Below are 23,664 nucleotides of genomic sequence, written 5' to 3' on the forward strand. Positions count from 1 at the left end.
TTAAGAATTCTAGACCCCGCTACTTCCAGAAAATGAATGAACATATCTAGAGTAAGTGTCTGAAATCCTTGATTTTAAGAGGCATCCAGGTAATTATGGTACAGGGAATTTAAGCATTAAACTTTGAGAAATATTAGCTTATACTAGATATACATTTCAACAATTTGAGAAATGTTTTTAAAAACAGCACTAATTGGTGTAAGTAGAAAATACATTTTCTTTATTCAAATTATGTTTACTTTCAGTATATTCTGAAATGACACACAAAGTTATACCAAGGCTATATTTTAATTCATCACATTCCACTTCAAATTCTTTACCATTTACAAAAAAATAACTTTTTTTAATAAAGCTTACTATTTTGCCTAATAATAGCCAATCAATCTACATCTTTATGTGTTTCTCTTAATAGTTTATGAGGTTATTATATAAAACTAATTGGTATATTACACACCAAGCATAAGTACAGATTCTGTACAATGTAACAGTATACATATATATTCCAAGAGACTAAATGCCTTATTAAGTATAATGGTATAAGAAATCTTTCATGGAAAAAAAATCTGTAACACAAAATGGTGGCTTAAGTATCAGCTGCTTTCCTCTCAAGAATTTCTTTCAGTGGGCATTAACTGTCCATTTAACTTCATTAACAGTTTCACCACGAGGCCAGCCTACAAAGTAAAGTATATGCAACAATAAATATAAAGTACATACAAATGAATAAATCATATGATAATATGTAAATTAAAAGAAACTTTCTTATTAGGTGGCTGTTTGTCAGGGGAGAATTTTTTCAGGGTTTAAGAAGTGACCTGCTGGATGCACTCAGTGGCTCAGATAGGATACTGGTCAAGAGGGAAAGACTGGATAGAAAAGGGGAATACTGACCAGGAGAAAAGGCAATGGCAAGAAAAAGTTTCAATGTTATAAAACTGAAAGAAATTATTCAGATAAATTTCTGGTTTTGTTTGCTTAGAAAAGATTTGCCTTTTTTCCCTTGGTCTTAAATATTATCCATATAGTATTAGAGATTGTCCTTAAAGTAAGGGCCTCCCTGGTGGCACAAGGGGTTGGGACGCAACCTATGACACTGTCCACAGCCACTGCAGCACGAATTCGATCCCCGGCCAGGGAGCCACCCACATGGTGCAGCAGACCTCTCCTGACTCGCCCCCTGCTCCTCTCAGCAGTGTGTTTCAGTCACTCTGCCTTTTCTGTTCCTCACTCTGTCTCTGGTGACTTCTCTCACCCCTCCCCCACCTCTGGCCTGTACCCCAGTTCTTGTATGCATAAATGGATAAATCTTAAAAAAAAAGAAAAGAAAAGAACTTTACTACTAAAATAGTAGTTCATTATTAGAAGTTCCAATTAATTGGTAAGTACTTACCTGTTTTGTGTGTACTATAAAACTCATTTTATTTTCCATACTATGGATCTGAAAACAAGTATCAGCATCTCCCAATTGCCACATAAAACAACCGTATTTAAGACTGATGAGTAAAGCCTGCAACATAATTAGAAATCATTATATTAAAAAAAACTTATATTTTCTTTCTACACTTATCTAAACATAATGATTTTGAGTGTTACAATAAAACCTATTCAAAGCACCCACACTAACTTCACAGTCTACAGCAGTTCTGCAGATGGTAGACTGAAAAAATACACTGGTTACCAGAGAGAACAGGAGGGAGAAGGGGGTAAGGGAAGGAGGGGCTAGGTCATTGGCATGAAATATTGGTGGCAGGTGAGAGTAGCATGTACACATACAGTGGTATGAAAATGTAACCCCAAAATTATACAGGTATGTAAAATGAGTGAACAATGATAAAAGAAAAAAGAAAATGACATAAAAAGCAAGCTGTTATCAGACACTTAAAAAAAAAATCAAGTTCCATGTCCCTTACTGAAATCAGTTCTTACGCAGTCTTATGTCCCTACCCATTCTTTATCTCCATTCACAGGTATATCTAACAAGATGGTAAAATAACTGATGCCCATAAGGATCCTGAGTTATGAAGTAACTAAACTATAATTGGGTTACTTTTAAAAGTTATGTGATTACATAATAAAGTATTATAAAATGAAAATAAAAACTCAGTTTATGATCAATTTCCTAATCTAAAATGACTTTTATTAATGCATAAGTTTAGTTACTACTTGAACTGATTTGAAAGTCTATTCTTGACAATAATGAATGAACAAAATGTTTTTATTTTTGTTAGCTTCCTATTATATGCCTGAAAGCTGTTCATGTCCTTGTTAAATGTGTTATATATGCTAAAAATAATTGATTACCCCACTTATATTCTAGTGACTTAGATTTAAAAAAGCTCAGTACAGTAATAAGCTTTTGATTGAAAAGCTCTGAAATGTTCTGAGTATTCAGTTCCTTCCACACTTCATTGTGGCTTCCAAAAGCTGATTTTTATAACTAATTCTAATTTTGAAAATAAAGCTCTAGTATCAGATATTATATTTTCAGGTTTAAGCTCTGTTTTCATTTAAATCTCAATGATTTGTTGAATAGGTAAGATAATCACCAATTAAAATTTTCTTTAAATTGCAAATGAACATACTTTTGGTTCAGTTACAGGGTACCATTCTCCAAAGGCGTCAAGACTTTTCTATGCATATACAAACAATATGGAAATATAGTATATCTCCACCCATTTTTACACAAATGGTGGCAAATTACATGTGATTCAGCACCTTGCCTTTTATTTTATTTTTTAATTCTTTTAAGATTTATTTATTTATGCATACAAGAACTGGGATACAGGCCAGTGGTACGTGGTGCGGGGCGGGGGGCGGGGGGTGAGAGGATTCACCAGAGATAGAGTAGGGAGCTGAACAGGTGGATCCACTGAAATACACTGCTGATGGGAGCAGCAGGAAAGACAGGAGGGTCTGCTGCGCCATGTGGGTCACCTCCCTGGCTGGGGATCAAACTCGTGATGCAGTAGTTGCGGGCTGCTTCATAGAGCTGATGCTTAACCCCCTGTACCACCAGGGAGGCCCTTCTACATAAAACAATATCATTTTGTATGGTTATAAGGTATTTCAACGTAGAAATGTACTATAACTAATATGTTAATCCCCTATTGGTAATAACTTTTTTTCATAGTCCCCCAGTAGTCTTGTAAATAAGTCACTTCTAGATTTTTCATGTAGGCTGGTACTGTTTTAAATATTATACACTGTGGTCAAAAACAGTTGAAAAACTGGAAACCTACCTTAGTTTCCATGTTGAGGAGATGAAGTCCTTTTATATTCACTCCTACATACACAGGGATGACTTTATGGTTGCTGGGGCTTGCCTTCGTAAATATCTGTCCTGTGAAAAAAGCTGCTCCATATGTAGGAATTTCCCAGCAATTCTGTAAGAACATGCGCTGAAGGTGATGCATTTCTTTACTGACACCCTCACTTGTACTAAGATTCTAAAAACAAATAAGATAAAATAGAAGAGTTGTGAAAGGAAATGTATTGTTGATACCCAACAGGTAAACTTACCAATTTCTAAAATCAAGTCTGCTCCCCAAAAAAGAAAAAATATGTGACAATTATTCCAAAAGCAATTTTTCTTTTGAGATCTTAATATAAAAAACAAAATCAAGGTCTGTAAATACTATTTACCTAGTCTTAGATTTCAAGTACCTCAGATAAAGTGTATTAATTCATATTTTTAATCTCCATCTCTTAGCAGAGTATACAATATATAGAAGGTATATTGTAAAAGATGCTACATGATTAAAAATAAAATATCTTTCTACTTTCAGTTTGGGACATGTGAACTAGAAGATCTATTTTTAATTTTAAGACTAAATTTAATGTACTAAATTTTATGTTTAAAAGACTAAATTTTATGTTTAAAACTTATTAATGAACTAACAAAATTTCAACTAGGTTATAAAATGTCTTTTTATTTCTACTAAATAACTTACCTTGTATTCATGAAGTATTCGGTTTGTCCAATGAGGTGCCTTACTTTTCAATTTGGTAATAGGTACAATGGATTTTAGATTTTCTTCACTGTAAGCAAATATGCCAACATGATTCACAGAAATCAGCTCTCGTAGCTACCGTTTTACAATTATTTATACACAAATGACTTTAAGTTATATGTTTGAGACAAAAAATATTACGTTTTAAAAATACCAGAGAATTCTAAAAATTTCAAGAGAAAGCCACAATCCTGTCATCCTCAATTTAGATAAATGTTTCTTTTTTTGATAACCACAAAACATTTCTGACACTTTGAAACCATAGTAAGCAAACTTTAGATGACCTAAAACCTGAATGAGTGTTTTCTCCCAAGACTGAAGATGAACCCGGTTTTACTGGTAGGATTTTTATTTTTTTTTTTATTTATTTATTTTTTTTTTATAGAGGCATGCTTTATTTATTTGTTTGCTGGTTTGTTTGTTTGTTTTGTTTATACATGCACTAGGCACAGTCAGAAGCGCGGGAGGGTGAGAGAATTCACCAGAGCCAGAGCAGAGAGCAGAGCAGGCAGAAGGACCGAAGCACACTGCTGAGGGGAGCAGCGGGCGGCAGGAGAGGTCTGCACGCCATGTGGGACCCTCCTCCGGTGGCCGGGGAGCAGCCGGGGATCGAACCGGCGCCGCAGAGGTCGCGCGCAGTTTCGCAACCCAGCGCTCAACCGCTGCGCCACCGGGGAGGCCCAACTGGTAGGATTTTTAAATGCACCTGTCTTCTCATATTGTACTATTTATTCAAGTTAGGTTTTAGTGTACCTATTTAAACAAATAGTAGAGAAAGATAAAAGGTAAACCTAGCATTTATAGTTAAATATTTTTTGTATAACTTTAATTTTAGGAGAGAATAAAACTTAAAGAATGATTTACCATAGGTTTTTCTGTTTCTCATTCCATGCTTTGTATTATATAATTCCAAACCAATGTATGAGTTTTCCTCATAACACTATTTCTAAACTTTCTTAATAAAACAAAATCAAGCATAGTACAAGACCATGCATTGCATTAAATACTTACTTTAGGAAGCCTTGTTTGTGTTTTTTACTCTCATAATTTCCATAAACTATTTGCAACAGTAGACTTGCCAATGTTATCAGTTTAGCATCAGGAGCTGTATAAAAGCCCTTCAATAAATTGTATCTGGCTTCATCAAAGAGAATAAGAATAGCTAGGGGGTCTTCAATCTTAAAAGAAAAAGTAAAATTTGGTTACTAAGATTATCATTTCCTGCTACAAATGTACACTTTGTCACTACTATGGAAAACAAAATGTATATAAAGGCGCTATTTTCCTTTTACAGCAGGGTTGGCAAATCAAAACTACATTTGGCTTAGCTATATAAGAGGGACAATATAAGCAGTCAGGCATAAAACATTTACCAAGTTTAGAGATGGTCATTAAAATATTTATGTGTTGAAATTTGCTTAACCTTGTCTGTTTAATATTTTTTGGAACAAAGAATCAGTAAATACATTGTATAGTTTTTCTTCACTGAAGTTATGAGACTTTGCAACTTTCATTCCCTTCAATTTTCACAGACCTCCCTTCATTTCTTGTTTGTCTATTTATCCTTCATATGGCATTACCTTACCTCTCTCTAAAATTTACGGCAATTCAAATCCAAACATACCTTTTGGAACAGATCCTTTTATCAAATATAAATTCTATTCTAATTTTTTAGTATCCATATAATTCTCCAAATGGGTCTAGAATAGCTACTGACTGTTGAGAATAACTTTTTAATCTCCCCTTTGCAAATGTAAACTTCTTCTCCCAGAATACTTTTTCTGTTTACCCCATACACCAATGTATCTTTAAAGTTCCTTTGAAATATACACACTGATTAGTTCACTATTAAATTTGTCTTTGATAATGTACTTTCTAGCTATTCTGAAATATTTTTCTGTATAATCTAACTCCCATTTAGTTGCTAATTCTCTTTAGAATACAGTCTCTATTTCTTCTGTGTTCTGAGACAACTGATATAGAAGTAAAAAACCAACCATGGGTTTTCTAAGTAGACTGATTCAAACTCTACAACTTGCCACACGGATGTGAGGACAAAACAGAAAAACAGAAGTAAAATTCACACATACAAGAACACAATTTCTGCCACTAGTGCTTATAATAGGAACTAAATAATTTCAGTGTATATAAATGACTACAAATAAGATTTCAAAGCAAACCTTTTTTTCAACTTCCAAAGGAAGTCTCACATCTCTTCGTAGGAAAAGCTGTGGTGTTTCCCTTTGGGGATCTAAATTAGTCAATTCAGCAAGTATTTCTGGCCAGTCCCGAACATGTTGCAAGGGTTTATGATAAGGCTTCAGTTGAAGGCCTGAAAAACATTTTTCCTTTTATAAATAATAATGTAAAATAAATCATTTATATCAATGCACAGAGACATAATTTTAAACTATCTTTACTTTAGTACTGAATACATACAAAGTTCTAGACTTAAATTAATATTGACTTTAATCAATATTACTACCCATTTTGAAGTTAACTGCTTTTGTTTTTAAAAATAAGAATTATGAGAATAATTTTTAAAATAAAATTTGTCAAACGTATATAAGGTCCTTTATATAATTATAGCCTATTTGATTACTATATAATTGGCAGAATTTGGCATTTAAAAAAATACAATTATACCATTACATAACCAATCACAATAACCTCTATTAATTCCTTTATATATCTACAACACTTTGAGAGAAATTTATAGTGATAATAGGGTGATTTTAACTAAAATGACTGGATAGGAAACAAATATAAAGAAAAAACACTTAAATTATTTTGAGGTGAAAATAATTAGTAAATTTAACAGCATTCAAATCAAATTTCATTGCCAGAGAAGTCTTGGCTTTTACCACTAAAAATGCTTTTAAGGAAGTAGGCGAGGAGAGAGCCCCAGTCTTACCCGTTTCAGCATCTGAACACTTAGTTTACATAAAAGAGAACAGTGTATCATTTCAAAATTTAAAAATCAATAATGAACCACCATACTGGAGTTTACCAACTCACTTTCAAAAAGGAATAAGGTTTACACAATTGCTTACTGAGGTTTTCTGAACAGATCCAAATAGTGAAATATTGCTGTGTTTCTTGAGAGAGACGCATTCCTTCCATTATCTGCTGTACTGTGGTGTTATTTCCATGCTTCAGTTCAACGGAACGGTATGATCCATCCATTCTGTATATTCTAACTTTTTCATACTGTGACAAAGAATGGTAACAAATTTTGCAACTTGGTAAAAATTATATATTTCAATCCAAAAAATGCTTTTATTTCAACTTCATGTACTTTATTATAGGTTTCTAATGTGAGGTCTAAGAAAATTGCTCCAAGTGAGACTCTAGTAATATTTTAAAGAATTTTACTTTCATTATACACATTCTCTCTTTTTTAAAAGATTTCTTTTATTTATTTATGCATACAAGAACTGGGGTACAGGCCAGAGGTGCGGGGAGTGGAGGTTGAGGATTCACCAGAGACAGAGTGGGGACAGAATAGGCTAAGGGGAGCAGTGGTCGAGACTGGAGAGGTCTGCTGTGCCATGTGGGTTAGCTCCTTTGCCAGGGATTGAACTCATACTACAGTGGCTGATGATAGCTTGATAGCACTGAGACTTTAACCCCTGTACCACCAGGGAAGCCCCATTATTTATATGTATATATATTTTTTAAACATTTATTTATGCACACAGAACTGGGGTACAGGCCAGAGGTGTAGTGGTGTAAGAAGATTCACTAGAGACAAGGGGAGAGCAGAACCGGCTGACTGAATGAAGTATACTGCTGAGGGGAGCAATAGGCGAGTCAGGAGAGGTCTGCTGCACCATGTGGGTTGCTTCCTGGCCGAGGATCAAACTTGTGCTGCAGAAGCTGCAGACAGCTTCATAGGTTGTGTCTCAACCCCTTGCATCACCAGGGAGGCCCTATTTATATTTTCTAACAAGTGTTCCTGTGGATGTTTTGTGGTCAAAAAAGTTTGAGAAACTAAGGCAAATGGCTTTTATAAAATATTCAATATCAACTTTGAGAGGATGTTTAAAACTATTAATTATAATGTAAATATCATATGAGGAATATAGACTTGGTTACTAAATCTAGTTAAGTACCCTATGATTCTGATAGGGAACTATTCATAATGTAAAATAATGCAATGTGCCAGCAATAATTTGTCCTAAGAAGAATCTGTAATGGAAAACTTTTGTCAGTAAAATTATAGAAAAAAGGACGGTGAACCACTTTCTTTTTTCTAGTTTTAGAAAACCCCAGAGAGAAACAATATTCTCAATACATTTTTGTTGTTATGGGAAGTAACTGATGTTCCCAAACAACTAAGCCAAGTTCATTTTGGATAAAAGTAACTAATTCATTATATTCAGAATATAAAAATTAAAGCCAAAATAAAAGTGTTTTAACTATTGAATTAGAAAATAAATCAGGCCTCCCCAGTGATGCAGTTGGTTGAACGCAGTGCTGTGAAGCAATCCACAGCCTCTACAGCGTGGGTTCAATTCCCAGCTGGCCAGGGAGATTCCCACATGGTGTGGCAGACCTCGCCCGTTGCTCCCCTCAGCAGTGTATTTCGGTCATCTGCCAGTTCTGCTCCCTGCTCTGTCTCTGGTGAATCCTCTCACCCTCTGGCGCCTTTGGCCTGTACCCCAGCTCTTGTATAAAAATAAATAAATCTTAAAAAAAAAAAAAATCAATCGTTCATCCTTTATCTGTTATTATCTGGTTTGGAACTTTTTAAACAAATTTTAAACTAATGATACTTTTATCATAAGTATAACTTTAAGGCGTAACTGAGTTTCTTCTATTAATTTTTCTCTTTTAATGTCATTATTATTTCAGATATAATTAGGTGGAAAGGCCATATATAAATGGGGGAAGAGCTAGGAAATCTATTTCAATCCTTTTACTTTCTTAAGGAAAAAAATACATCTATAGTAGATAAGTAACTTGGTGAATGAAATCAATAAATGATGTATAATGTTACTATTTACAAGTATAAAATACTGCTCAGAAGTACTTAGACATGATTCAGTGAATAGATCATAATTTGTAATTAGTATATCATGTATAGTGATTACGCTAGAGATTAGATTAATTTTAAGTATCTGAAGATTTATTATACAAGTTTTACTTTGTTATGCAAAAATGTATGTCTGGATATCAGGATGAAAAGAAAATTTAATACCTACAAAGCCTAACCATGAGGGTTTTTATAAAAACAACAGAGAAACTATTCATTCATCCTTCCATTTTTGCCACAGAGCTTCAAATTACTTACTAGTTAAAATAGAGGCATACTCTTTACTTTATTATGCTTCACAGATATTGTGATTTTTTTACAATTTGAAGATTTGTGGTAACCCTGTATCAGGTGAGCTCAGGGGTGCCATTTTTCCAATGTCATGTGCTCACTTAGTATATGTGTATGCTCATTTTGTTAATGTATGTGTGTATATATATTATTATGTAATGTTACTACACACTTAATAGACTACTGCATAACTTTTATATGTACTGGGAAACCAAAAACTTTGCTGACTTGCTTTATTGTGATATTCATTTTATTACAGTTGTCTAGAACCAAACCATCAATGGCCCTGAAGTGTGCCTGTACTAAACTTGGCTCTACTTATGAAGTAATTCTTACTGGTTTGTTAATGGCTTCCTTCAACAATTTTGCAGCTTCTTCCCAGTTATTTTGCTTATTTTCTTCACAAATATTTAAAGGGGACCTTCCTTGTTGGTCCGTTATATGCTAGAAATGTGGGAGAAAAGAAAAGGACAAAGAAAAAAGCATTACATATATATGACATTTTAGGGGAAAAAGTCATTTAGTCAATCAGAGTTTCATAAAACAATACTCTTATTAAGTATTAAATATCAATACAATTATATATACTGTACTTAAACATAAATTGCCAAAGATGACTCAAAGTACTAATCAATGTGATTGTTTTTTACAAAAAAAAAAAATACATATTTTTTTGAAAGTAACATATTATTTTTCATTTTATTTTTGCGTAGAACTGGGGTATAGGCCAGAGGTATAGAGGGTGAGAGGATTCACCTGAGACAAGAGTGGGGAGCACAACAGACAGATTTACTGCAATACAGTGCTAAGGGAGGCAGCCGGTGAAACAAGAAAGGTCTGCTGTGCCATATGTGGGTTAGCTCCCTGGCTGAGGATAGGATCAAAATCAGGCCGCAGTGGTGTTAATGCTGAGAATTAAGCCCTAGGCCACAAGGGAGACCCTAAGGATACTAATTGTAGAGGCAAAAAACATTCTGTTAAAGCCATTATTATTTTTCTTCTTATAAAAATTTATTAATACAAATTCTAGAAAATGGGTAGAAGACATTGTTTGATCTTAAAGATATTTTTATAGGAATACTATATAAAATAAAAAGAGGTTAAATTTTGCGTACATTCTGGAGAGTGATAGTGGTGACAGTTTTATAACAACTGAAGTATAATGCCATTGAACTGTATATGTAAAAAGGGTAAATTTTATGTGAGACACATTTAACCACAAAAGAAAGAGCTATACAAAAGAAAAGCCTATACATAAATATTACTCATTCTATGAAGTAGGTAAAATGTGTTTTTATTTTTCAGGTGACCTCCAAAGTATATAACTGAACATCATAGTGTCATTACTTGACATTCATTGCTTAAGCATTAAAAAGAAAACCAAAACCTGAAGAATAACTTACTCTATCAACCTCTGGATGGTTTAGGAGAATCTGTACTATTTCAGCATGTCCTCCTCCAGCAGCAAAATGAAGTGGGGAACTAAGCTGTCCATTTAAGAGGTTTGGATTACACTTTCCTTTATCTAACAATATGCGAGTGGCCTCAACTTTACCATACCTAAAAAAAAAAAAAAAAAAACCTAAAAAATCAACTGAAATGTTTTAAAAATTCAAATTTTAGATAACCCAAAGAAATCTTAAGATTTTTCTAGGGCAGAGAGTGAGGAATTAAGATATTTACATAAATGTTTTGTTGCTTACAATATCTTATGAATTATTCTGGTTCAATTCAAAATATTCTATTTCTTTTTTTTTTAAGATTTATTTTTTATTTATTTATGCATACAAGAGCTGGCAGAGCTGGGCCAGAGATGCAGGCCAGAGATGCAGGGGGTGAGAGGATTCACTAGAGACAGAGTGGGGAGCAGAACAGGCAGATCCACTGAAATACCTTGCTGAGGGGAGCAGCGGGAGAGACAGGACAAATCTGCTGCCCCATGTGGGTCACCTCCCAGTTGCCTGGGATCAACTCGTGCTGCACTGGCTGTGAACAGCTTTTATAACACCATTTATAACTAAGATTTCATTCTTTCTAAAAAGAAAAGGAAAAATAAGTAATTTCCTTACCAGCATGCATAATGAATGGGAGCCCAGTGGTCACTGTCTAATTGATTGACTGAAAATCTTTCATTGAGGAGACGGTTTAGTAATTCTGAATCTCCTTCACAAGCACTTCGATGGAGAGGAAAATCATCTACCCACTGTCGTTCCCTAATGATTAAAAACAAACAAAAACCAGCAATGTTAAAATTCAAAGTGTTTCAAAACAAACATATCTTTGAAAACTATATAACACTGAGCAGCAGCAAATTAAATCATCTATGCAATGACTATATTGCATACTAATGACATATATCATTTAAAATAATATTTTAACACTAGAATGTAAATTTTAAAAAAGAAATGTGAAGTAAAACCAAAACAATACTTGTCTTCTGTGACACTGCTCATGCTTCTCTGCCATTTTTCCTGTTTGGGAATTTGGATTTTTGAGTAGTCTGGAGCTCCTAGACCAAAGTATGGATTTATTACCACTTTATCTACCTAGAAAGGGAAAACAAAGCAAAACCCCTTAACAGCTTTCTTTAGATAGTTGAATTTAATAAAGCTCAATGTGGATGTCACCTTAATTTTTAAAATTAATAAAAAAACATTTCTCTGTGGAAAAAAATTACATTTGCTATGAAATATCATTTAAAATCAGAGCCCAAATTCATTCAGCCCTTACCCGGTTTGTATACTGAAGATCTGACCCAAACAAAGGGTTGTAAATACAGGTATCTGCTTTCTCTAGGGCTAACATTTTACTTTTTATTTCTAGTGCACTATAGCCCATATGTAGTGAGTTTTCTGTCTGGCTTGATTCAGTAGCATATGCAGGGTTTATGATATTAGTTTTTATCCGCTCAAGAGGAGAAGGTCGGAATAAAGCTGGAATAAAGTGAGATTGTGCATGACGTTCATCTAACCACCTGGCAAAAAAAAATAGTAGAAGACGTATATAGACTACTATTCAACTTTGATATGTAATACTTTCTAATATTACCTTCAGATTTTATAATTATAATTAGTGTTGTTTAAGTACTTCATGTACTACATACAAACATTGTTAATGGACAGCAAACTATTTTTTAAAAATGCATATACCATTACAATAAAAACCCCTTTCAAAAAACATGAAGTGGGCCTCTCCGGTGGCGCAAGGGGTTAAGACGCAACCTATGAAGCTATCTGCAGCCATTTCAGCAAGAGTTCAGTCCCTGGCTAGGGAACTACCCATATGGCGCAGCAGACCTTTCGCTGCTGCTCCCTTCAGCAGTGTGTTTCAGTCAATCTGCTTGTTCTGTTTCCCACTCTGTCTCTGGTGAATCCTCTCATCCCCCACACCTCTGGCCTGTACCCCAGTTCTTGTATGCAATAATAAACGAATCCTTAAAAAACAAAAACAAAACCATGAAGTGCTTTTTAAAATATAAGATACTGGGCCTCCCTGGTGGCGCAGCGGTTGAGCGCTGGGTTGCGAAGCTGCCTGCAGCCTCTGCAGCACCGGTTCGATCCCCGGCTGCCAGGCGAAGGTCCCACATGGTACATATTCCTCTCCTGCCGCCCGCTGCTCCCCTCAGAAGTGTACTTCAGTCTGCCTGCTCTGCTCCCTGCTCTGGCTCTGGTGAATTCTCTCACCCTCCCACGCTTCTGACTGTACCCAGTGCTTGTATAAATAAATAAATAAATCTTTAAAAAAAATAAAATATGAGACACTGATATGTAGTTGACATTTGCCCTGTTGTTACAGAAAGATAAAGGCATGATAGTGTAAACAACTTGTTCACTATAGGAATAATACAACCCTAAATCTAAGCCAGGGATATTTGATGTTATTTTTGAACAATCAAATTAATATATTGTAAGCAAACCAGGACAATCTTTGGGATTTTTCATTTTTATATTCTACTTAAAAAGCTTAATATTTGTTAATACATGTATTTTTAATATTTTCTTTCAAATCTATCTGTATCTAACTAAGCAAATTTCTATTATGAACATGTATTTGATCTGTTAAAAAACATTTTTAATGGCATTTCTTACTTATCCAAGGCTATTAACATCCTTGCTGTAAGAGTAGCAAAGTGAGTACTGGATTCGCTACAGACTCTCATAATGTCTTGTAAGCAGTAAAAAATTGGGCATCCAGGAGTATATGTATATTTAGTATTATCTGAAAAAGAAGGATAAAGAATTATGCCATCACATAAAGTTGACAACAGCATGGTTTTCAGTGAAAAGTAGTCAATAAGCTAAAAAAAATGATAAGCTTAACAAACTGTTCTAGATTTGAAATTAGAAGGTCTAGATTCAATTAATGCCCAGTTCTGTGACAATGTCCACTAGGGTGAATGCAGCATTTAGGATTCTCAAAAATTGCAGGAATTGTTTCCCTTTTTCTTCCTCAACAATGTTATAAAGCTTGCATGAAAAAGATTTCCAACACCATTAAAATATTGAACTTTCTAACTTACCACTGGGAAAAAATATTTATCTGGAATGCTAGAAATGGCTAAGTAAATATGTGTAAGTACCATGTAGCAGCAGACTGATAGGATGTCCACAATGGGTCATTAATATATCATCAGTATTATCACTACCAAATATGAGGCCAGTGCTCTAATAGAGTCCAAAGTGATTTTCACATCTAATATCTCAAAGAATTCTTTTAACACTAGGAACCAAATAGGAGCAGATAACCTATCATAAAAACATAGCTAAGGTTTAATTAAAGAAGTGATTTGCCCAACAGCACAATTTGACTAGGCTGCAAGATCTACACTGAAACTCTATTTTCTCTATTATTCTGGATGTCAAAGACTCAAATTCAATTTTCACATTTGTCCTAACTTCTTTTAATATTATCAATATTATTGGGCAGAGTATTTTAGAACCAAAATTGACATCTTCTTATCCCAACCATAAGAATAGGTCCTGAGCATATCTGTAAATTTTTCTAAAAACTGAAATGTCTATTTCTATTCTAGCTATAGTATATCCTTTGAAAAATCTCATTATAACCTGAAAGCTTTTAACCTCGATTATGGCCTCCCTTCTAATTTCTTTATTCTTCTTTTAAAATAAGAAAAAAGAAATTACTATTCAGCCCTGACGGCTATTACTTTGATTGACAAATTTCTTCAACTTCTATTAATTTTACAATAGTATCATAGTAGTAACAAGGGATCTGAATGCCTAAATTCAACAGACTTTTTACTTAGCATGTAAAGTACATTAAGATCCATAAGGTAAAATTTAGACTTTACCTTTGACAACTGATGGAACAATAAATAATGCTGCTTCTCTGCCCATCTTCTCTCCATCCAGAGGAAATTTCTTCATTAGTACAACTCGTTTTCCTAATTATTTTTTTTTAAAGTCAGTACAAATAAAAACAATGAGCTTTTAAATCTTATAAGTTAACTTGAGAATTAGGAATTAACAAAGAGAAACAATTTTATTATACACACTCAAAAACTATCAGTTCTAATAATAATATAAATAATTCTGGGGAAAATCAATCCGATTCATTAGAAGTTTCCTATGCATGGCAAGGAAAGCTGTGTTGCTCAGAACATCTGAACAGCAAGGGACCATTAGGGGTCAAGAGGTCTATACTTCCTCACTTAGCTGGAACACATATGGTAAGAACTTTACCACAGCCTAAGCTGGTTAAGGTGGGTTTCTAACTACTAAAGTTTAGTAGGTCTTCATTTAACATTCAACCCTCACCCTCAATTTCATTACAATTTAATTGGGCTACAAAATATAGCTCTGAAATGTAATCGCCATTCTTAATCCTTTTCCTGATTTGGCAGCAAGGGGACTATAAATAATCTATAAATCTTGCACCTCTCATCTTTTAGATAACTTTGCCATGATTTTTATCAAGCCTCCCAAAATAGAACCTTGTTCCTGATGCAGGTAGGAATGCCAGGCTGGATGCCTTCTGTGAATATGTAGATAACACAGAGTTCAAGTGGCTTTATTCATAAAATACTAGACTCAATACTTGTGATTATTGTGGTTCATTATTATTATAGCACCCAAAGAATTATTTTTAAAAAATGGACACTTACACAAAATATAAGTGTTAGATACAGAATAACATTCTAATAAATTTCAGAGGCAATTATTTTTCTTGTCTGGCTTAAGGTCTTGTCCTCTTACTCTTTCCTTCCTTGCTGTCGCCTCAGATCTAATTATAATAGATTGTTTAATTGGCTTCTTTGTAAATTACAGATATAACTATGAGATCTATTGTGGGAGGAGGAGGGGGAATAAAAGCCATCACTGCAAGTAGGGAAATAAGGGCCCTAACTCTTCCATCAATGGGAATATGATATTGGCAGGTGACAACCTGTGTTTGCATTTCTATTTTACAGATGTGAAAATGATCATATACCAACTCACAGGACCAATTTAAGAATATCATGAATAAGTATGCATGGTAGTGCTTTGGAAACTATACATAGCACAGCACAAAAGGGTAAGGCATAACTACTGCTATTATAAAGTCATTTGTGATTTTCATGTGATGTTTTTATAAGGAATCATTAATCTATAAAAATATTTCATACATTTAGAAAAACTCAACTGAATAGGATAATCAGAAAATGGTATGGTTCATCAGTTTATAACAAAAACAACTTCTCTTTTAATTTCACTTACTAAAATTTGCCTGAAAATATATTAGAACATTTTGCTAAGTATACAAGACATAATTGTACTAGACATATTTCAAGGTGACTTTCCACTCATAACTTCTCATAAGAGAAACTACCAGTCCTTTGGAACAAAGAAAATTTTTGTTAACATCAAGATTGCGTCTGTCCACTTCTGGGTGAATGAATCAAGTTGTAGAGGTTGGCTAATTCATAGCAAATTATAACTTGTCTATTCGTTCAACTATGTGGTTTAGGCTAATCAATTTCTGTTCTAGGAATTGGATCTCAGAATAGGTCCTGATTAACTAATTGTAAAACAATTTAGAACAAGTCTGGATGAAAACTTATCAGAAAAATACAAGACTGAGGTAGAAAAGACTGACAAATTCCAAAAGACCAACACAGTCCAAAAAGAGACTTTCACATGCCTTTTTATTTTTAGCTAAAGTTGGTTCCTAGATTATTTTATTTAAAAAGTGAACTGATAATTACGGAAAGGAGATTCTCTTTATGAGGCTCAGAATGTGTATCAAAACTGTAAATTTATGCAGAACTTCTTATCATTTTGAGATACAGGCCATATGGGGGAGATTACCTATTGGAAGGTAAAATATGTATTTCAAAGAGTTACGAAACAAAAGCTAATAGTTCAGCTATTTCTAGAGAGTAAATATCCAAAAATAACTATTAAACCTAATCACAGAACTCAGGATTATGTATGCAACAAAAACAGTCTCTTTAGTGAAACAAATGAAATAGGTAACCAGTCTCTATGAACAAACAGAAAGAAACACTGAGCAAGCTTTACAAAACCAAAAAGTAGGCAAAGAGAGGTGTGTCTTATCGAACAACTGTTTTCAACCGCTGTTTGACTGAAAATAGCTTTACCTTCTAATTATAATACTTGACTTTTAGATACAGTTTATAATTTCTATAACTTCTAATTGCTATCTGCTTCCTGTTAGACCATATTGAGAAAATCAGTCATTAATTTTTCATTAGTTTTATAAGCTATATACATTACCTAATATTTTAAATGGGGTCTCAACCTTTTATGGTTAATACTTCTATAATTCAGTTTGGCTCTCTGAAAAAGGTCTTCTTCCTGTGACCAAATGGGAAGAAAACCTGTTACCTGGTAAATTATAGGACTCTCTCTAATCCATTAATCTTAACTTAGTTATTGAGAGAGATTTATAGTTTTCCTCTGTCTTAGAGTAGAGAAATAAAATAGTAGTTCAAAGATACTTATCCGGGGAATTATACTTCTAGCAAAAGTAATTTGTACTTTCTCTTAGATTTCACATTATTGGTTAGCTTTTTTCTATTGACTAAATCATTAACACTGAAACTTAAATATTTTTCTACTTAAAAAACTTTGGAACCTTTTTCAAGTTTTTTAAATAGAAAGGAACATTAAAAAGAAATTGATTTTAACTTATTTTTAAAAAAAATCTTCCACAAGCATTTAGAGCAAATTGTTTTAAGAAAAAGACAAAGAAGTTTCCTACCTCTGATACCTTGGTTTGTAGGAGAAATTGGTTTGGTTGTTTCTACTACATAGTCCAATATGCCTTGTGTTATTTCACTGTTGCTCTGAAGTTTAGTTTCCAATAAAACTTTCTTTCTCTTTTTTTTCTGTCCTTCAATGGGAACTTCATGTAGCAAAATCTTAGATGAGAACAATATTAAGAGAAAATGTAAAGTTTACTTGTTCCAGAATACAACAAACCATCAGTCTTTCTTTATCCTAGTTACATATTAGAATAACCTTTCAGCTTTGAACATAGTATCAAAGCCCAGCATCTTCTTATACCTATTAAATCAGAATGCCTGGAGTTTAGGGTCCTGGTCCTAAAAGTTTTAAAAATTCTCCAGGTGCTTTTATAGTACAGCCAGGACTGAGGATCAGTCAGCTAGAATACTGCCAAAAACCCAGCTTCCTAGAACCCCTGTAGTATCCTTTATTACAGGTTTTAGATAACCAACCTTAAAAAAGCAATTTAAACAAAAAGCTAGAGAAATTAGTTGGAATTAGGTTAGATTAGAAATATTTTATGACACTTGAAATCTGTTGCTTAGAAAAGATAACAATTCTGCTTAGGGTTTTTTCCCTGGGGGGGAGGGTGTGTGTGCTCATTCATGTTTAGTAATCTATGTATATAATAGAATTCAAGACTACAAAGAAGTAACTTAATTGGCTAAAAGTCAATTGAGAGATATTAAAATGAACTATTAAAAATAGCTTTTTGGAAAATAAAGAATAATGTTTAGATTGGTATTTTGAATAAGATGACTTTAATAATGATAGTTTTGAGGGTCATTCCATAAATTATACTAAAAACTAAATTTATAAATTTATTATAAGTAAAACTTTAAGAGTACATTTTAATATACTTACATGTATCAAAGAATAAAAAATGATCAAAAGGCATATAGCAGAAAAAAAGACCTTGATGGGCAAAGATCTAGAATTGTCTGTTTTAGCCTAACATGTAGGTTGTCAACAAGAATTTACAGGCCATGGTAAAACTTTATATGTAAATGAAAATGATAATGGACAAAGACAATCAGTGGTAGCAAACCAAACGTTATATTGTTCTCACTTCATATGATTTAGCTCTGTATTCCCGAGAATTGAGACTGGCAGTATTCTTTGGGCGAATAACAGCAACATACGCGTCTTCTGTGTTTTCTGGATTTCCCATTGCTTTATGGAAAAACAAAACAAAACAAATAAAATCCCTTGAAAGATTAAAGAACACACAGTCACTCTGAAAAACAATTAAGAAAATAAAAGTTTGATTTCCCTATTTCAGTGTACATATGCTCCCTAAAAGGCAGGCCACAGATGACTGTCTTTTCATTGTACTATATAAAACCTTAGCTTTTAACTTATGATTTTATTGTAGTCTATTTTTCTTTTTCTGTCAAAACTATTAAATATAGAGATACATGCTTTGGTCTTACATGCATATGAATCTGCCTTTTGGACATTGAAAAAAAGTGTTATGATTACAAAATGTCTTGTTAATTGTAAATAATGGCTTGAAATAGTGATTCAGAAAAATACAGGTTTATTTTTCATAAATCAAACAAGGGTACGTGAGTGAATGTTACCACGTTAATAGTTCAGGCAGCTCCAGAGTCTTTAGAAAGGAGAATTTTGATATTATACACTAGATGAGTTAAAGGACAGTTTATAATTTTCTTTGACGGTGACTATCAATCAAAAACATTTGGTCATTTGAGAAAAGCTTTCTTTTTCTTTTTTTTTTAAATATTTATTTATTTATTTATACAAGCACTGGGTACAGTCAGAAGCATGGGAGGGTGAGAGAATTCACTAGAGTGGGGAACAGAACAGGCAGACTAACGAAATACACTGCTGAGGGGAGCAGCGGGTACAGCAGGAGAGGTCTGTTACACCATGTGGGACCCTCGCCGGCGGCCGGGGATCGAACCTGTGCTGCAGAGGCTGTGGGCAGCTTCGCAGCCCAGCGCTCAACTGTTGCGCCACCAGGGGAGGCCCGAGAAAAGCTTTCTGATGGATGACGATGGCAAGAATATTTTTCATTCCATTATCAATTTCCTTGACAATCCAAATATATGCCATATATAGTGTGTATATATACACACACACATACTGTATACATGTATATATTTTTATGATTAATTTAAAATCGCTATTGGGCAAATTCCAATGAATAACTGAATTTCAGGTACTCTCTTGTTTTGTTTTGTTTTTTTAAGATTTATTTATTTAAACAACCACTGGGTACAGTCAGAAGCGCGGGAGGGTGAGAGAATTCACCAGAGTCAGAGCGGGGAGCAGAACAGGCAGAAGGACCGAAGAACACTGCTGAGGGGAGCAGTGGATGAGACAGGAGAGGTCTGCGAGCCATGCAGGACCCTCCCAGGTGGCTGGTGATCAAACCAGCGCTGCAGAGGCTGCGGGCAGCTTCACAGCCCAGCGCTCAACTGCTGGACCACCAGGGAGGCCCTCTCTTGGTTGTTGTTTTTTTTTTTTTTAATAGAGGCATGTTTTTCTTTATTTATTTGTTTGCTTGTTTGTTTGTTTTGTTTATACATGCACTGGGTACAGTCAGAAGCGCGGGAGGGTGAGAGAACTCACCAGAGCCAGAGCGGGGAGCAGAGCAGGCAGAAGGACCGAAGTACACTGCTGAGGGGAGCAGCGGGCGGCAGGAGAGGTCTGCGCACCATGTGGGACCCTCCACTGGTGGCCGGGGAGCAGCCGGGGATTGAACCGGCGCTGCAGAGGCCGCGGGCAGCTTCGCAACCCAGCGCTCAACCACTGCGCCACCGGGGAGGCCCTCTCTTGGTTGTTTAATAGCTCTATCTCCTCGTTCAGTAATGTTATTTTTTTGTCAACAGACTGAAATGTATCTCTTTGTACTGAATATACTTATCTTTAGAAAAAAGAAAACTTCCCCTCATTTACATCCCAGCAAATTTTTAAATGAATATAAAACAAGAAGTTTCTTTCCTGGTCATGTTGAAGTAAACCTTATTCAGTTTTTTAGTAGGCATTACTTAATTCCAGTAGGCATTAAAATAATCTGAATCTGTTCATACCATATTGCTCCATCTCTCATAGAGAGGGAAAAACGACATCATTTTTAAGAAAGACCTTTGAATATCATTTGAGAGGAGGGCAGAGGAATTTATTCTATTTTTTTAATTGCATTTAATAAGGTCCTTTTGGAACCTTTAATTCACTCCCCTATATAATAGAAAATGTCTTATAATGGAAAATTAAAATTAAATTTTTTTTTAAATCCAGTAACTTTGGGCATTTTAAGTCAATGTTACCCTAAGATGAAAATAACCATTAAGATGAAAACAACCATTATTGTACAAAAACTATATTTTAAATTATTTAAGTAATTGAATATTTCCTTTTAAATTATAAACTTTTCACTGGTTTAAATCCAGGGAAATTACAGATACTTTACCAGAGAAACTACAGTAAAATATGAGGATGGAGACATTTTATTTTGTGAAAAGCTCTGCAGACATTCCGGTCATTCATTTTCAATTCATGTATCTCAAGACCTAAAACTCACCTCATCCAACAAAGCTTCTATACTATGAGAAAAGGATGAGGCCTTTTACCCTTAGAATTTCTATTTAGCAATTACTTTTCACTTCAGATTAATAATGGCTTCATGATAAATTATGAAACATGTATGGATGTCCCCTCAAAGACTGCAAACCCACAAAACAAAGGCATTGTATTGTGAAAACAACGTATAATAAATATATATGGGGCACTAACAGAAATCTTTTTTTCTATCAGCACCTAACAGAGAAATCAAGTAATTTTTGGTTTTCTAAACACAAATCAACTTAAAAGCAAATCAATTCCTGTGCTGGACAACTCCTGTTAAGAAGACATCTACTAGCAAAATCTTTTATTTGTTAATATTCATCACTTCTCTAGAGTATTTAATATTGCACAGTGCATTCAACTTTTAAAAGCTAAAAGTGATATAATAAGAAAACGATATAACCATGAGGATTATTTTGTTTTTACACCACTTAATATTAAATATCTCAAAAGATTCTAAAAAATTATTTTCAAGAAATATTTATACTTGATGACTTGAAATATACATACCAAAAATGATATTTCTTCCTTCATCCATAAGCAATGTTTCTCAACTTTTAAAAACACATAACAACTTTAAATAACCAAAAGAGCTCACAAAGTTGAAAATGGATAAAATGTGTTTTCTTTTGTTCACTAAGGGCCAAAATTATTTCACCAAGTTATCCTAAGGTTTTTATTGCTTTCATTGTATAAATATAACATTTAATATACTTTTAAAAAATAATGTGAACAATGGCTAGCACCCATAATACTTATTATGTGCTCCAGACACTGTGCTAAGTGCTTTAAAAATATTTTTAATCTGTGCCTCCCCCAAATCTGATGAAGTCGGTATTATTATTATCGTTATCCCCATTTTATAGGACAAAAAAAAGAAAGTGGCTAAATTACTTGCTCTTTCCTCATTTTCCTGGAACAATTCACTGTTTTAAAGCATATAACATTAGAGAGATAGTAACTAAATATCAGTAAGAATTCTCCTACAGGGAATTTACTGGTCATAAAAATGCCATCCTTTTGCTACTCAGTTGGTTTATAGTAATAAAAAGAGAGGAAGTAATAATAAAGCAAAATAGAAAATAACCATTGATGCTATGTCTAACTGAGCTTTCTTTCTCCTTGTTCCTTCAACCAATCTATTAATCATTTAACAATATCAACAGTAATTTTCAAGTCTTCTGTTCAGTGACATCCTATTTTGTAATTCAAAATATTCCACAATCTCCAAATCACTTTTGAAGGTAGGCATACTAAATTTGGGTGCCAGACAAACAAATAAGTAATACTGGAACTGGGAACCAAATGAATTCGTAAAGACGAAACCATATTTTATACATTTAGTGAGGTTATCTGGGGGAGAGCATGATTTCATTAGCGGTATATCTAAATAAGCTGTAGAAGAGCTGCCAACGTAGTTCTACAATCTAATTCTAAGAGGGAAACAACTATTAACATAGGGTAAGGGAAAACGATCATGGAATAAGTCACTTGGTTTGATATTGTTATGAAAACACTTTCTAGTTTTTGCCACTTGCCCTAAATGAGATGAGCACATTAAATCAGTTAAAAGACTGAAAAAGCAGAGAGAAGAATCTGCAAACAAGCTGTGAAGACACATACGCTCTTCAAGAGTGAGAAAGGAGTGGAGTGAGAACCCGAGTCAGTTCAGCAACGTCAACGATTTCTGGTAAAGCTAAAAGCCACACGGACCAACAGCAAGGAAAGAAAGAGCCAAAAGCCTTAAAACACGGAGAGAGGAAAGGTGAGCCCTACTGACAGCTTTGAAAGGCTTTCCCAGAAAAGACGAAAATAAACAATGCCTCGAGGTCTTCCCTGCGCCACCACCCACCAACCTCCACTACCGGGAAAGGACTGGCAACGCCTCTTTGCTCAAGGAGGTGCCACCCCAAAACTAGCTTTGACTGCTCGGCAACTATTTGTAAGAAGCAAACTCCTTGCCTGGAGAAAGGAGATACGGAGATGCTTCAGCTTCCCACCTCCGTGTTCTCGCGCTGTAGCCTGGACCTCGCTCCTTCCTCCTCCTTGCCCAGAAGGCAAACCCCGCGGTCTCAGCGTGTGGGCGGCCGAACACGCGCCGGGCGGCTACATCCAACTCGCTGGGTGGGCCCGTCACCTGGGGGGCAGGGGCCTGTCACCGCCTCCTCATGCCCACTTTCCTTTCCCTTCCCGGCGGCCGGGCCCAACTTCCTGTGACAGCGAAGCCCGCGGTCGCCGGCCGAAGCCGCCAGGTGCGCTCGGCTGTGCGCCCCAACCCGTGCCTGTGGGAGTTCGGGTAGCTGGATCGGGGGCCCCCTAGCCACCCCGCACTTTATTATCCTCCGCTCTCTTCGCACCACAGTCTCACACCCCCCACACTCCGGAAACTAGGTATTCCAGGTCTTCGGCGGCCTGAACCCTTCTTCCCGGCGCTACCAGGGCGAGGAATCGCTTCCGGGTTCACAGCGCCGGCGGCCGCGCG

At 34.9% G+C, this 23,664-nt stretch overlaps 2 protein-coding genes across 12 annotated transcripts in view; one reads left to right on the top strand and one right to left on the bottom strand.

Annotated features, from left to right (window-relative positions):
* Nucleotides 1–23,664, top strand: part of ANKIB1 (ankyrin repeat and IBR domain containing 1) — a 210,620-nt gene that overhangs the window by 55,873 nt on the left and 131,083 nt on the right. For 6 of the 9 annotated variants that reach the window (XM_054692328.1, XM_054692331.1, XM_054692327.1 and 3 more), the window contains 2 exons: nt 10,645–10,841; nt 15,770–15,873. The gene's annotated coding sequence lies outside the window, so the exon portion shown is untranslated. Of the gene's footprint in view, nt 1–9,633; nt 9,678–10,644; nt 10,842–15,769; nt 15,874–23,664 lie in introns of those variants that run through there. The other 3 variants (XM_054692329.1, XM_054692330.1, XM_054692333.1) reach the window with 3 other exon arrangements.
* On the bottom strand, nt 186–23,640 carry KRIT1 (KRIT1 ankyrin repeat containing). Of its 3 annotated transcripts, none has more exons than XM_037507777.2 (17): nt 23,183–23,640; nt 18,658–18,761; nt 17,563–17,722; nt 14,651–14,743; nt 13,428–13,557; nt 12,070–12,313; nt 11,770–11,885; nt 11,409–11,552; nt 10,743–10,899; nt 9,676–9,783; nt 7,064–7,220; nt 6,191–6,342; nt 5,022–5,188; nt 3,951–4,038; nt 3,240–3,446; nt 1,391–1,507; nt 187–674 (listed from the first exon to the last, which is right to left on the bottom strand). In XM_037507777.2, exons 2-17 carry the CDS (start codon nt 18,757–18,759, stop codon nt 606–608), a joined length of 2,211 nt encoding a protein of 736 aa, XP_037363674.1. In that variant the 5' UTR covers nt 18,760–18,761; nt 23,183–23,640; the 3' UTR covers nt 187–605. The 3 variants fall into 3 exon arrangements, with proteins under 3 accessions (XP_037363683.1, XP_037363674.1, XP_037363665.1); XM_037507768.2 differs by having other exon boundaries at nt 23,145–23,640; XM_037507786.2 differs by lacking the exons at nt 18,658–18,761; nt 23,183–23,640 and adding an exon at nt 17,076–17,156 and having other exon boundaries at nt 186–674; nt 17,563–17,601.

Source organism: Talpa occidentalis, unplaced genomic scaffold (assembly GCF_014898055.3).
Source record: "Talpa occidentalis isolate TD23 unplaced genomic scaffold, MPIMG_talOcc4v2.1, whole genome shotgun sequence".
Classification (NCBI taxonomy): Eukaryota; Metazoa; Chordata; class Mammalia; order Eulipotyphla; family Talpidae; genus Talpa; species Talpa occidentalis.